At 45.2% G+C, this 15,291-nt stretch overlaps 1 protein-coding gene across 10 annotated transcripts in view; it reads right to left on the bottom strand.

Annotated features, from left to right (window-relative positions):
• LOC5509225 (nesprin-1) overlaps positions 1-15,291 on the bottom strand; it is a 125,759-nt gene that overhangs the window by 2,393 nt on the left and 108,075 nt on the right. For all 10 annotated transcript variants that reach the window (XM_048726027.1, XM_048726036.1, XM_048726029.1 and 7 more), the window contains 25 exons: positions 14,818-15,141; positions 14,312-14,641; positions 13,639-13,971; positions 13,158-13,475; positions 12,489-12,815; positions 11,726-12,043; positions 9,803-10,132; positions 9,311-9,640; positions 8,628-8,954; positions 8,072-8,404; positions 7,391-7,714; positions 6,640-6,783; positions 6,346-6,528; positions 5,589-5,915; positions 5,110-5,276; positions 4,050-4,209; positions 3,621-3,947; positions 3,304-3,447; positions 2,736-2,927; positions 2,214-2,594; positions 1,863-1,907; positions 1,627-1,744; positions 1,057-1,163; positions 655-780; positions 172-289 (listed from right to left, as the gene is read on the bottom strand). In XM_048726027.1, the coding sequence (XP_048581984.1) occupies positions 172-289; positions 655-780; positions 1,057-1,163; positions 1,627-1,744; positions 1,863-1,907; positions 2,214-2,594; positions 2,736-2,927; positions 3,304-3,447; positions 3,621-3,947; positions 4,050-4,209; positions 5,110-5,276; positions 5,589-5,915; positions 6,346-6,528; positions 6,640-6,783; positions 7,391-7,714; positions 8,072-8,404; positions 8,628-8,954; positions 9,311-9,640; positions 9,803-10,132; positions 11,726-12,043; positions 12,489-12,815; positions 13,158-13,475; positions 13,639-13,971; positions 14,312-14,641; positions 14,818-15,141 (6,133 nt within the window). The remainder of the gene's footprint in view (positions 1-171; positions 290-654; positions 781-1,056; positions 1,164-1,626; positions 1,745-1,862; positions 1,908-2,213; positions 2,595-2,735; positions 2,928-3,303; positions 3,448-3,620; positions 3,948-4,049; positions 4,210-5,109; positions 5,277-5,588; positions 5,916-6,345; positions 6,529-6,639; positions 6,784-7,390; positions 7,715-8,071; positions 8,405-8,627; positions 8,955-9,310; positions 9,641-9,802; positions 10,133-11,725; positions 12,044-12,488; positions 12,816-13,157; positions 13,476-13,638; positions 13,972-14,311; positions 14,642-14,817; positions 15,142-15,291) is intronic.

Genomic DNA, 15,291 nt, shown 5'->3' with positions numbered 1-15,291 from the left:
GCTTTTCAAAAGAAAACATGAAATGTTTGAGGTAACCAGAAAAACGTTTGAAAATCAAGCTGGCTAGATAAGGCGTGTACATTAAACAATGAAATGTATTCTTTCCTGATTGTTGGAGAGACAATTTGGCAGTAGTCAGAATAAGATAGGATATACAGGAGGGATATATACCTCGACACGGGTCGTTTTTCTCAAGGAACTCCTGCAGAGTCTCCCAGCCGCCACCCACGCGCACCATCACGGTACTGCGCAAGATACGCAGCAGACGCAGCTTCTGCGAGTCCCCAAACTACAAACAACAACACACCATTAGAGATGGTCATTCAAGTTATATGTATGCTTCTGCGCGATAGCCATAAGAGTATCCCTTTCCGTGACTGTGATTGTGATAGTAAAGTATCATACTACAATCGCGGAGTTTCGTTCCAAAAAGACCGGTTTTAATGTGAACTTAAATGAAGGGTTTTGTTAAAGTTGGTTCTTACTCCGGTCATACACAAGTGCAAGAAAATCTTGCAAGTCAGAGCAAAACCATGGAATGAAATTACACGCTGACAGTCCATCTTAATGTTTTATATGCCTTCAAGTTCGAGTTGTTCACAGCTTGCTGTCACGGTAGCAAAACACGTAACGTTCTTTCTTTGCGTGACTTACCCGGTATTTATTCTCTCCGACTTTGAAGTACGAGAATTGTTTTGCGCAGCAGCAGTGTTCAACTTGGCGGTCGATCTCGTTATGAATCTTCTGCGCATCCGTCTTTGGCTTCTCCGGCTTTTTAGCCTGTAAAAGAGTGACACGGGTGAGATCGTACTCCAGATTACCCATTTGTCCCCAGACACGCCCCTCATCTCACCACATCAGCCCCTAATAACGAGACTGTATGTGTTTTAAGTATCTCGACGTCGCAAACTAGGCCCTTAACTTGCAATAATTGCAGGGTTACGACGAGTTCTTTGAATATCCGTATCCCTACACCATCGACGGGCGCCGCAGTGCCCTAATACCATGTACTTCCAAACGAGGACATACTCTCGCCTTCAGACAAATGCGGCTTACCGATGGTTTGTCCTTGAGGGCGTTCATAAACTCCTTGTAGTCTATGAGTCCATTGCGCTCGAACTTGCTCGCCACGATCTCCATCTCCCAGCGTTCCGTTGGGAAACCTGAAAAAGCGGACAATTTGTAAACACCCTCAAGCTGGAGCCCCTTAATGAATGAAAACATTCCACAGGAGAAGAGGGTCGCGGACCAAGCCACTGAGACCCCATAATAAGTGCATTACCATACAGGGACTACTAAAGCCTAGAGTAGGAGCCAGCATTGGTTTGCTATGTGGAAAGCAGTTTGTCCTATTGTGAGACACTGACGGGTACTCCATACGCATTAAACATAAGGAGGTATGTTGGTAGATGCATAGTTAAACGGCTGTAGAGAGGGGAAAAGCATAGGAGAATGACAGGTTGGTAGGTGCTATATCAAATGCGATGACAGTAAGACAGAGTGTTGGGTGGTGCAGGATATGGTGTCTTGCGTTGGAATAAGGTGCCGAGGACGATAGAGGTAGGTTAGGATAGGGAAAACCAAAGAGGTGTGTGTGGGAGGAGCTGGTACAGGGGTGCGTCTTACTGGTGTTGAGGACTCCGGTGATGAACTGTTCTCTCGTCAATTTGCCGTCACGGTCATGGTCCATGCGACGGAAGATGTCCTGCACACGGGACTTGCTGTCATGCAGCCACTTATTGAACTAAGGACAGGCAATACATGTCACGCAATAGCAATACTGAAAACACAGGGTGTCAAGCAATCGTAGCAGTGGCAAGGGGATTACTAAATGAGGCATGGTAAATTCAAGAAACACTCACCCGCGACTTCCATTCTGGGAAATTGAACTTCGCAGAAGCACGTTTCTAAAAGACAAGAAAACATTTTCAACCACATCGATATTTGTATTATGGATGGGGATTTTCATCTAGATAGTTTAACATTAGCGTATCGGTTACTTATTTTAGAGTAATGGTAATGCTTTGATGTATGGACAAAAAAACAAGTAGAGAAGTTCTCCTAACTAGGCCTTACCCATGCGCACCAAACCACAAAATAAATAAATCACGGTCTACCGCAGACGTTTCTGTGTCTGAGTTAAAAGATTTTAATTTTTATTGAATCCAGCCAAGTTTTTAGTTACGTTGTCGTCAAGGCGTCAAGCTACTTACGATAGCGATTCGCTCGAGCTTCTCCTGAAGCCTACGGAGTCTCTCCATGGAAAGCAGCCACAGGTGCTGCCATCGCTTGGATAGGTGAGACACGGCGGGGTTATGGGCCGATCCTGATCGAGTGAATGACGGCGAGCGCTCCCTGGTTAGTGTAGCGGCTGCGGGACCCGAGAGTTTGTCGCGGGACCGTTCGCGGGTAAAGCTAGTCGCGGGACTGCCCGCAGGGCTACTTCGCGGGATTCGACTAACAGCGCCCCCGCGACGGGATGGTGTGGCTTTCACTTCCGGTGTGCGCGTGGTAGACCCGTTGGTTCGTCGTTTGGCGGATTTTGTGAGCCGGTCATAGCTGGGTTGTTTCTTAGCCATCTCTTCTTGGAAAACCTGAATAGGTTCAACACAAATGATGTTAATCAACCAATCATAGAAGTCTTTTATACACACCTTAGGATTGATTAAAGTGGATCGGATTTTTTAAATTACCCGTGTCGATCTATCATGAAGCCAAAATAAAGGGTAGGTTACCTTGTGCTCCTCCAAGAGTCTGTGGACCTCCTCATAATCGTCGTCAGGTATCGGCTCCTTCTCCTTCTCTGCAAGAGCCTCCTCCTTGGTCTGAATCCAGCGCAGCAGCTCACCCATCAACTCGTCCTCCTCTGCTAGCTTACGAAGCTCCTCCTCGAGCCGCATAAGGCGCTGGGAGGACCACTTCCACACCTGGGTACCGGACAGAGACAGTGTCAGACGTAAGGGTAAGCGACACAAAGGTGACCGTGTAATGCGACCATAGAACAGGCAAGAACTAGATGAATACAGACACTGTCTGAAAACTCAGGTTCTACTAATATATCAAGTGGAGGATTAAGTCTTGAAGACAGCCCTAAGCCTCGTTCTTACGGTGGGCTGTTGAGTAAACCATACTCCACGGAAATCTTCAGGCGTAAAACCATTCAATTAAAGCCGATATTCCCTTCTGCAGGTGCACTTGTTTCTTGACTCTTCACCTCTCCTTCATTTTGACTTAACCACATTCCCTCCTGCAAATACTCCCTCCCTAGCCCTGCCCTAAATGTTTCTTATAAGAAGCACGCACCTCGTCCCATCGCTTCTTGAGTCTCGCCAGCCATTGTTGGATAATCTGGATCGCGCTCGGATGACAGAATCGCAGAATGACCTGACCCTTCTTCACGGCGGATTGCACGTTCACCTCCTCCTGCTTCAACTCGTCGTTGAACACCTGATCATAATAAAAACGAATTCGAAATCAATCAACCTATTTTGAATAGAACATCACAGCAGCTTCGACACGTTAAAGGTAAACACTCAAACGAACGATGGCGTTTAAGCTCATAGAAAGCTTGACATGGACCAAATGATCTGAAGTAAAATCGAAGCGATCATCAATCTTACCCGATGTTTTTCCATTTGTTCTTTTATCTCCTCTAAGTCCTCGGCAATAGGTCCAAGCTCTCGCAAGTTTTCCTCGAACTGCTTGAGGATGTGAAGCTCCGTCTTGACTGACGAGTCGAACTCCTTGGCCAGGACGAGCGCGTTTTCCAGTCGGTCTTGCTTGGTGTTCGACATGGCGTACACTGCGTCCCAGCGCATGCGTAGATCGGCCAGTTTCTCCTCCAGAGCGGCGGGCTCCTCGACTTTGTTCTCGTTGATCATGGCGCGTCCCGCCTTCATCACTGACTGGTAATTGGCTTCACGCCGGCCTAACTCGCGCTGGAACGTCTAACAAGGTGAAAGGCATGTGTCGGTTAAGGTTATGGTTAGCATTTGAGAAGAAAAGGGAAAAAGAAAAAAAACTTGGTGACTGGCGATAGCCTGACGTACCTTGTGGTTATCAATAAGAATCTGCACGGTCTCAGGGTCACCCATGACGGCCGTCTCGGTCGAGAGACTGGGCTCCACCGCGAACAGCCAGTCCAGCAGGGACTGCAAAGCATCCTGGAACATGCCAGTGAAGAGCAGAGCTTCTTCGAGCTTCTGTTGTCTGGTGACAAGAGTAATTAAGAAGGTGAGCACGTGACAAGACCAGGTTTAACAAGGCGATTCGTAAGATGCACCACAATATTTTTGTTATGGGGGGGGGGGGGGATGCTACAGAAGAACAATTTTCAAAGGACAAAAGAGGTTGTGATTTGTGGACCAGACGATAAACGAGAAAATGAGGGCACCTCAACATTATAAACATAAAAGTCAACCAAGGGCGGTAGAAAAAATAGCTTGTCAGCATTTTAGAAGGATTTCATGCTGACAACCTCTAATGCCCTTGTAACAATCACAAAAACAGGAAGATTAGAATAGAATAAGGTGAATAAGAGAATTAGCGCATGCAAAGACTTACAGCACGCCAGGCGAAGCACCGCTATGACACAGCGGACAGTGACTATGTGACGATAGATGGATTCAAGGTTAGATGATTATACGTTAGTTTGTTAGCTAACGAAGAGGGGGATAAGATGAATGAATGACGGAAAGAGAAGAAGCAAGGAGAGATAGATTAGAAGAAGATAGCAGGATAAAATTGTATATAAGGTCTGGTGGTTACTTGTAGTTAGCTGTTCGCAAAACTAACAACGAAACTATAGAAACGATAGCTGGCAATATATAAGGTGTTCGAGTAAGGGTTGAAATGGACAGGAAACAAGACTGAGAATGAAAAGGTGGGGCCTGCCGAAGGTGAAGTATGGACAACACAACTATAAGGTTTAACAAGTTGGACCTAAAGATGATTTAGAAGCTGGTGAACCTTAGACAAAGAGGGTCAAGCCCAGATGCACAAAAATAAAAACAAAACTAAAAACAATAGACACCTCACCCCTTGCTATGCCCCACTCCCTACCCTTGGGTAGACCCCATTATCATAACCACGCCCCTTAGACTGACTAACCTCTCCACAGAGAGCCCACATACGGCGTCCCAGCGTGCTTTAAGGTCGGCAATCTTGCCCTCAATAGTAATAGCGTCCTCGTCCAAGCTGCGGTCCATCAGCTGTTTGCCCATCTTCACGGTTGCGTCAAGGCCAGCTTGGTTAGCTCCTAGCATCGTCTGGAACTCCTGTGGTACAAAATTCTACTTTAGCGTGCAGACCTCCACAAGATGGAGGCAGAAAGTGGACATGAGCGGTTGATTTTTCCACTATAGTAAATATATGATATTTTCACTTGGCCCAAGCTAACTCGGGGCCCCGAGACAACCCTTCCCCTGGAGACTCGCTTCATGTGAACAGGGTTTTCTGTGAGATTAGACGCGGCACTTTTAAGTCCGGTTCATTTGAATTTTGAGTAGTTTTTGCGCTAACAACCTCTACTATCCAACTATCCAAATTTACCACTCGAGGTAATGTACATAGGTACCACAAATAATCACCTTGTGTTTCTTGAGCTGTGTGCGGAGATGAGCCGGATCTACTCCAATCGGTTCCTCGTTCTTCAACGCCTCTTCGGCGGCATCCAGCATCTTCATCAAGTCCTCCACGCCACCAAAGAACTTGCTAGACATGCGGTAGTTCTCATCCAAGGACCTCTTCCTCGCAGATGATGTAGTGAGCAGTTCCTTCCAGCGCTCTTCCAGGCCGGACATGACCCCCTCTATGTACACCCCGTCCTCCTTGATGCACACGTCCGAGATCTTGTGTGCAAGAAGCCTCATGCCCTTGTACGGGTCCCGGTGCGCATCGATATCCTCTTTCAGCTCCTGCGACAAGCGGAAGAGCAAGTCAGCACAAAAACTGCAGCAGTCAGGACCGCAGTCAGAAAAAAGTAATTGCTGAGGGGAGAGTACCATCACTGATGGCATGATGGAGGCGAATCAACAATCTACGAATGACGTACATGAACTGAGATAGTGGCACGATAGCTTAGTCACGCTTCACATGCAAGAGTTACCGGGTTTGAATTAATGCTGGTGCTTTGAATTAAAAAAAAAAAAACTGGTTCTCAACATTGTACACTGTTATTTCCTCGTTATCTATTATCTTACTAACTCACACTTGGGAACTGCGTGGAGAGTTAGCACGTCCCACGTGAAGCGCATTTAATCAAGGCTCGCGATGTTAATTTTTCAAATACTCAACATATACTTGTTTACGGTCAGCTACAGAGGAACCCTTATCAACAATCGTTACCTTGTACTCTTCTCTCTGAGTCTCAAGGACGACAAGAATAGTGCTCGGCCTTTCGTACACAGATACGACTCCATCAACGCGAGTCAGCCATTGGTCCATATCGCTAGTCTGGGCCTCCAGACTGGTGGCATTGGTCAGCGCCTGCTCAAGCTTCTCGCTCTCTTCCGCGGCGCATGATGTCACCTATGGGCGGGAAACCCATTTAACACTAAGTATGGACATTATGTCACGGCATAGAGGGGCCAATGTCACGTAATATTGTGTTGACCAATGGCAATAAGGGACCTGCATTACCTGTTCCCATGAGGTCTTGAGTTCGTCGAGCTGACGCTGCAGGCTCGCTGCAGTAGTAGGGTCAGCGGTGTCAATCAAGTTTTCTACAACTTCGACGATTTGCACGTAAATCTTTTGACGTGTTTCTATGACAACCATGAAATCCTACGGCAAATAAAACAATTGTAAGTTATGAAAATGAACAATGCGATTGTTTTGAAGCATGGGTAGCGGACGGGAAGTTTAATATGCAGACTACAACCTCGTAAACACAATCAAACCAATATCCTTTGCGTTTTTCAATTCTACTGCATAATTTGGCCATTTTCCGAACACACTCTAGCCAGTATCCTCTGCGTTTTTCAGATCTACTACATAATTTGGCCATTTCCCGGACACCATCTAACCAATATCCTTTGCGTTTTTCAGATCTACTGCATAATTTTGCCATTTCCCGAACACAATCTAACCAATATCCTTTGCGTTTTTCAGATCTATTGCATAATTTGGCCATATCCCGAACACAATCAAACCAATATCCTCTGCGTTTTTCAGATCTACTGCATAATTTGGCAATTTCCCGAACACAATCAAACCAATATCCTCTGCGTTTTTCAGATCTACTGCATAATTTGGCAATTTCCCGAACACAATCAAACCAATATCTGGCAATGACACTCTGCTCAACTTTTGTGAAAGAATTCAAGTAATGTAAAATAAACTTCGAATCGTTTTTAGGAATCCATTTCCACGAATAATTTCCTCCGCTCACCTTGTGCTTGTTAAGCTGCTTGGTAGCGTTCTCAGGACGTCCCCCGATGGCTCTTCGTGATTTCAGGAACTCACTCGCTTCGTTCAACCACCCTCGTAGCTCCTTGATTTGGCTCATGAAGCTGTGCGAGTCCTTGAGAGCCTTCTCGAGCTCTGCCTGGCGCTGTGCTGACTTGGCAAGTACTGCGTCCCACGTGGTTTTCAGTTCCTGGACTTTTCCTTCCAGCGCCGTGCTGTCCGTCTCGCCGGATTCCAGGAGCGCGGACGCGGCACGAGATAAGGAATCGACTGAAGGCTCGTGCGAGAGTATGTCATTCTGCAAGATCTGAAGCAGATGACAAAAGATTTAAAAATCAATCACCCACAACACGTGGTACAACGACTTATCAATGGAGCATAATGGCAAATGCACAAATCACGCAATTTGCAAGCATTAGCATAGGCGAAAAGGCGGTCCCTTGATTTTGTTGAAGGGATCTGAAGGGGGAACGGGTGAGATTGACATTCAAAATCGAACGCCAGAATAGAAGCCTTACTGCCTGAGGTTTCCAAATGCTAAACTAAGACCACATAGTTACTAAACTCTCCTACAAATAGGCCAAACAACACGTAAACGTTACTGAGCTTCCCTACAAATAGGCCAACAAATCCTATACGCAAAAAGCAACAATAAATCACATACCTTGTGTTTAGCAAGCTCTATCTCAATGTACTTGACATCTCCCTGCACCTTCTTGGCTAGCTGCTCGTCAAGTGTGCTATCAGTCTGCCGTAGCCACACCAGCAGCTCCTGGAATGCGAGCTGGAATTGTCCCAACTGCAGCAAAGCTTCCTCTAGCTTCTGTTGGCGGCCAGTGGAGTGATTACAGAGCTCATCCCATCGGTGGTTCACCTCTTCCAGCTGGGCGTGCACCAGGTCGGAGTCTTCGTGTCGACACCTCTCGCCCACGGTGGAGCCCAGTTGGTTGATCTGAGTTATCTCGCTTTGGTGAGGGGTCAACTCAGCATGGAACGCCTGACAAAGAACAAATTGTCAAGAGGTTAAAAGATGTATTCAGAATCTTAAAAATGAATCCCGCTTCACGCATGCAACCCAGATTGTGCTAATACATGGATATTGAGGTTTATTTTAACTAGATCCTTATTTGTCTTTGGAATATATTTTCATAAAATCTGGTTAATTCGGGCTAAACTGTTTTACAGGTAAGTAAGCTCCACAGCTCTCTTCACTCGCGTACCTTGTGCAGCTTCAGTTGTTCCTGGACAGTGGCCAGTTCAGTACCAACCGGCGGCACCTCGCTCAACTTTAGTTCCAGCTCGTCCAGCCAGACCAGGATGACCTCAAACAACTTGTGGTACTGCTCCGAGGTCACCTTCACCTCAATAAGTTCGCCTCTGCGTTTTTGCCACCCTTTCTCGATGCCTTCCCACTGTTCTGTGACGGCATTTAGCTCGCTCTGGACATGCGCACGATCTCCTGGGCTACAGTTCTCCACCAGTGCAGGGCTTGCCTCACAGAGTGACGTCACACGGGGTGTGTGGCCGTCCAGCTCTTTACGAAGCTCCTGAAGGATTAAGACAAAAATATCATATTAGATCCTTCAAGAAGTCGACGCACCCTACTCATACAAAGAAAAAAAAGGCAAAAAAGAATGTTGTTTGACGGGTTAAACGAATGCTATGTACTCTTTTAGAAGATATCCCCAAGAAGATAGCCGCCATTCTAAATGCTATGATGTCATCAGGAAAAATCCGTTTTACATCGCACAATCTACAATACCATTTTCTCTTTTTAAACTGGATTTCGAAAGCCAAAGATGAAGCTCTGTTTTCGGATTAACATTTTTTAATGTTGTTCGTAAATAATGAAAAGGAAAACGGAGAGGCTGACTGACTCCCTTTAAAATGGTGTACAACTCACGTCGTGATCAGCCTGCTGCTCCGCCAGCGCCTCCAGGTCAGCAGACGGAAGGTCTTCAAGCTCCATTCTGTCCTGAACGTCTTTTAGCGCAGCCTTCAGCTCAAGGAGAACAGGCCAGAAGACTTCGGCCGCATTCAAGCTTCTGTCCAGCGCCTTCTGCCGCTCATCATATAGCTCCACCACCTCCACACATAGAACGGTCACTTTAACAAGTTTATCCTTGATGAGGAGCGATGTCTTGGAGTCTGGGCTGAGCGCGACTAGGGACTCGACCGTGCTCTTGACTTCCTCGACGGAATCCTTGTCGGGGCCAAACTCCGATTGTACAGCCTAAGGATTATGAAAAAGATATCATTAATATGGGCTAAGATTTCTTACTTCTGCCTACAAATTGATTCAGTTTCTACCATTGACTTCTGCACTCTTTTTTAGCCCATCAGAGCACGCGTGAGGAGTCAACTTTAGGATTCGATCAATTACCCGGGACCTCACCTTGAATGCCTCGATCTGTTCGCGGATGGATTCAGCCTCTACCGCGCACGGCTCGACATTGCCGTGGTCTTCCTTCCTCTTCTCCAAGGCCGCCATCAGCTCCTCCAGCCTTACCATGATGTTCTCCTCTTGCTGCACCGTGATGCCGATCTTGATTCCTCTCTCCTCCGTCAGCTTGCACAAGCGATCGTAGCGCTCTAGGCATTCCGATACTTTACCGTCCACCGAGTCAGACGCCTCGCCCGGCCCGCTTAGAGCTGTCAAGTCATGGCCCGTGTCCTCGAGGTTCCCGATGAGGCTTTTGAGGGCGGCAATTCCTTCTTGGATAGTCTGTGGAGATGGAAAGGAGTTCAAGAAATAGTTTCTACAATCCCACAAACTCGAACTCTTACTGGGATCGAAGGTGAGAAGAAATATCTGAAAATTATTTAATAAGTTCGATTTATCGGGACATTACTGTATTCATGCGTTTATGACTACCTATAACCGATTTCAGACTAACGATCCTAATTCCAGAATGGTACATAGAATTCAACATCCAAGAAATAAAAATGACAAGAAAAGAAGGGAAAAGACATGCGAATGCGGTGATAGAGATAAACAATGAACAGTAAACACAGTTGGAGGAACATTTTGATTAGATTGAAAACAAAAAAATTAAAACAATTGAGTATACAAATGTACATGAACACAGCGTGGGACTCGAAAAGCAATTATTCTGTTGCAATATCCTATGGCTCTTACACTTTCCACATCTAGTGTAAATAAAGTAACGTCTCTATCTTCAAAAGAATACGCAGACTCTGGCGTCAGTTGCACATCACTGGGCCTCCAAAATGCCAATGTCCATGTCATAGGATTAAAAAAAGGCTTGTTTTTACCCAACCGGGACCTCCAAAATGCCAATGTCCAGGTCATAGGATTCAAAATAGGCTTGTTTTTACCCAACCGGGACCTCCAAAATGCCAATGTCCAGGTCATAGGATGCAAGATAGCCATGTTTTGTACCCAGTATGAAGCCCTGCTACGCTGTTGCCGCACTTTGATGCAAATAATCTTTGCATGTGAGGGCAGCTTTTATAACCAACATTTAAGTAGATTACCTTCCAGGGCTATTTACAGCGATAGAAAATAAACAACCAAAAACCCTTAAACAGCGAGTAGCGGCAAACGAGGTCTAAAACCTAGCAATTCTATTAGTGTCTAATTGATTTATGAATATAACAGACACCAAGAAGTTCGAAGGAAATAAAATAAATGTTTTCGGATTATATATATGCTGGGGTTTAAAAAAACTTCAATCGTTCAATCGTTGTTTTGATTCCATGTTATTGAGACCTAGTTAACGTTTTTTGCGCGTTTAAAAAAGTCAAAGGAAAAAAGTTGCAGGGTTATATTACCTCGGCAGCAGGGTGTACTAGATAGAGTAGCATGGTCATGATCATTATATGTCCACATCAGGAACGAGCCATTTTGCAGAGATAACCGCGCTATCGCGCAACTGAACTCAATATAAACAACGAAATGCCACCTGCACAATTTCTGCTGAGTTGGGAAGGAAGTTTTGAGCTTTTGTGGTTACGGTACCTGGTTCCCACATATTTTAGCGACCGCTACAATTAACCATCACGAATAGAGCTTGCTAAAAATGTGATCAATTGTAAAGGTGTAATGCCGGTTGTGCGCATTTTAAAGAGATTGAGATAGGACTTTAATATTTCCTTATTTGGAAGAATAATATTTTTCCGTGACATAGGAACCACAAAACCGTGCGGTCTTCTCGAGGTCAAAGTTCTTAACACGTTTTTGGCAAAAACAACTTATTTATAGCATAAAAAGATTCCAGGTGCATAAACCAAGTGGACAATGCCAACACCTTTCATAGAACATAAAAATATCCAAACGCGTATAGCGAGGCCTTACCCGAATTCTCTCCTGTTGAAGCTCGGACGATTGACTCTCATCTTCCAACTTCTTCAAACTCTCCTCGCAGCGTGACAGCCACGTCACGCATTCCTTGTGGATGTCACGGAACTGCTGCGATAGAAGTAACGCTTCCACAAGTTGCGCCTGTCTGGCTGTGGTTTTACCGCTGATATCTTTGTAGCGCTGTTTGATGTCATCGAGTTGTTCTTTGAGAGGTTTCTGCTCGTCGTCTCGGAGGGCGATCATCAGGGTTTCGCCAGTTTCGCAAATCGCGTGGACAGGCTTCTCATGGGAGGCAACGTCGGTGTTAAAAGGCTACGAAATATAACGATCACGTACTAAGCTATTTTGACCAAGGAAACAATTAAGGATTTTTGCAATGGTCAATAACATGAAGAGTATTCGTTCCCCAGTACGCTGGGTCCAGCCTACGTGACACTGTTTCTTTGGGCTTATTTTAAATATTACTCTTATCATTTAGTATATTCTATCATCTATTCATCATTTTATTGTTTCATGGTGAATCAAGCATGTTTTTTCGTTACTAAAATCATCGTCTCATTAGCATAGATCTATTTTCGGATTAAACATTCAGCAATAGTATCGCAGGGAAATAGGGGTATAATAGGCGCTCACCAAGTGGGCGCTTTCTAATGTTCAATTTTTCTCCTTCCGCCTCCAGTTCACTGACAACACGAACATGACAACACGAACCTCCACTTATTCTAGACTTACACCCGAGTTAACATTCGGTTCTTACCGTATGGTCAGAAAGCTGCTTCTTGACATTCTCAGGCTCAACACCAACAGGCTCAAACGCCTCCAGCTTCTCCTCCGTCTCCTTCAGCCAGACCTTCATCTCTTCCAGACGAAGATTAAACGCTTCTACTCTCTCCTGAGCGCTGAACATGCTCTTGGCCAAGTTCTCCACGTCCGCGGACAGAGCTTTCCATTTCTCGTGCACCTCCTCGGAAGCGCTGGCCACCTTGGGCTTCTCGTCTTCAGCGAGGAGTTTCTTCAGCGCGTCAACCGTCTGCATGTGGAATTTGATGGAGGGTTGCTTATTTGAAATCTCTTGCTGAAGGTCCTGAAGATAACAAGAAAAGTTTAGGAATCCTATAGTAACAGCAAAACAAGGCTCAGACGAAAAGCACAAAATTAACAGAGGATCCAACATATTATTTATATAGAACAAGAATAATCCCTCATTAGACCTCGATTCAAAAGTACTCTTATCCCAACTTTTATTACAACAATAACAATAACAATAATAATAACAATAATAACAATAACAATAACAATAACAATAACAATAATAATAATAATAATAATAATAACAACAACAATAACTACAACAACTACAACAACAACAACAATTTATTCACTTGAAATAGCGTCTTTTAACCTTAAAATGACCAAAGACCCCTACCTTTAGCTTCTTCTGTTCGTCCTCAGCTTCTTGATCCTCAGCCCTCGCATCTTCTAGTTTCCCCTTCATGTCGTCAAACCAGTTGAGCAGGTTGTCCTGTTCAGTGAAGAACCTGTCAGACAGGTTGGCAGCCTCGGTCAGCTTGGCGTGCTTGTCCCTGGAGGCTCGCGCCAGTGCGCGGTACTTGTCCTTTAGCTTGTCCATCTTCATGTTGACAATGTCTCGGTCGTCCTCGTCGCAGTGAGGGATCAACTCGTTACCCGCAGAAAGAGACGCTTGCATTACCGGCTCGATGGCATCTATCTCTTTGCACAGTTCCTGTAAAAATATGTGCAATCAATTACTCTATATTAAGAGTTGAAGAAAAGTCTTCCTCTAGCAACTTGTATACACCACAACGTTCTGTAAATTAACCATTAAGGCTACTTTGCAAGTTTGGAATGTAAACCTACATTCTATTGTGTTCATTGTCGAGTATTACCTGTAGCTTATCGAGCTGCGCCTTAATCTCGTCAGGTTGGGCCTTTGCAGCGTCCAACTCTTCTACCTTCAACCGTTCCTCCGTGTCCGCGATCTTTTGGGACGCGTCTTTGTACAGGTTATCGAACTTCTGTGCGGCCGCGAGCGCGTCTTCCAGCTGTTTCTGCCTCGCGTCTGCCAGCTCGTTCAGGTCTACCCACTGGGAGTTGATATCAGCAAGCCCGATCTCAATCTCAGGGCGCTTGTCGTCGTCTGCGGTCTTAAGGATCTCACGCCCAGTCTCTTGGACCGACTCCACTGTGGGCTTGCGGTCAGCGATCATCTTCATAAACAGCTGAGTGAAAAAGCATGTTCGTTATAGAAGTATTATAGAGCTTATTTTATTTACCAATTTTTTTTATATGACAATGACATGCTTATGTACAGAACAAGGAAAGCTTTGTTCCCGCTTCCTTGTCTTTTGAAATGTTAAGTCATTAATGGGTTCGCCCGGAAGAACGCTCGTAACTGCTTCAGATATTATCCATAAAATATTCAAACCTGTTTTTTTTTTTCTGATCTAGAGGCGACTCCCAGATCTAGTTTTTAACCAGCTTGTTGGTATGACTGAAGATGTATGTAGGGTAGCCGTCTACCCATTGTTGACTTTTTTTACATGTTACTTAAAATCACACCTTTTGTTCTTGAAGCTGTGCTCTGACAACCTTTGGTTCCGCCGCCGACACAGTGCCTTGGTTTTCGATGTGCTCTCTCGTCTCTGCAAGCCAATCCAGTAGTGACTGCATCGCATCGTTGAACTTGCCGAACTGAAGGAGCGCCTGCTCGAGCCTGCTCTGGCGCTCCACTAGCGCATGCTTAGCAACAGCCAACCGCTGGCTTAGCTCAGCGATGGTGTTGTCTATAGCAGAAGTATCGGCAGTCGGGTTTTGCAGTGCCACGCGGTATTTCTGGTCGTTAAGATCAGCGATGAGCTCATCGATATCTTCAACCTCTTTCTGCAACTCCTTGAGTTAGATAAAACGATTAAGAATTAAAGATTAAAAATTTAATTGACAGTTCACTGCGAAATGTGTATTTCTTTTCGGGAAATGCTTTTTCATTAGTACACAAATGGGATACTAAATAACGTCAAGAGTGCGGTAGCTATACAATGGTACAAGGATTTCTATCAGAAACAAACCTTTAGATCGTCCATTTGCTGCTCGATAGTTTCAACATCAGTGCCAACCGGCGAAAGCTTATCGGCCTTCTTCTCCACCGTACTAATTGCCTCGTCCGTGTTCTTTAGTGATTCCTGCAGTTTACCCATCTGCTCCACAACAGCCTCCAAGCCCTGGACCTGTTTGGCAGCACAGTCGCCTAATTCGCGCCAATCCTTATCCGTGCTCGCTATCTGCTTAACCATGGCTGGATCAGACCCAAGTCCCGCGTTAATCATGTCCTGGGCGAGGGCTGTTACGTCGTCATATGCCGGGGTTAATCCCTCTAGGTTGTCCTTGAGTTTCTTTAGGCAAAAACGGGGCATTTGGTTATTTATACTACACAAACACTTCTACAGTCTTAAAAGGATCATCATTCGTGTTAGATAGACCATAGACAAGAAAGGGTTTACCCAAACTCTAGGGATCACCCAAATAGGTAATGTGCTGATTTA

This window comes from Nematostella vectensis, chromosome 4, assembly GCF_932526225.1.
Source record: "Nematostella vectensis chromosome 4, jaNemVect1.1, whole genome shotgun sequence".
Classification (NCBI taxonomy): Eukaryota; Metazoa; Cnidaria; class Anthozoa; order Actiniaria; family Edwardsiidae; genus Nematostella; species Nematostella vectensis.
Note: the sequence above shows the minus strand (reverse complement) of the source record. Positions and strands in the feature narration are given on the sequence as shown.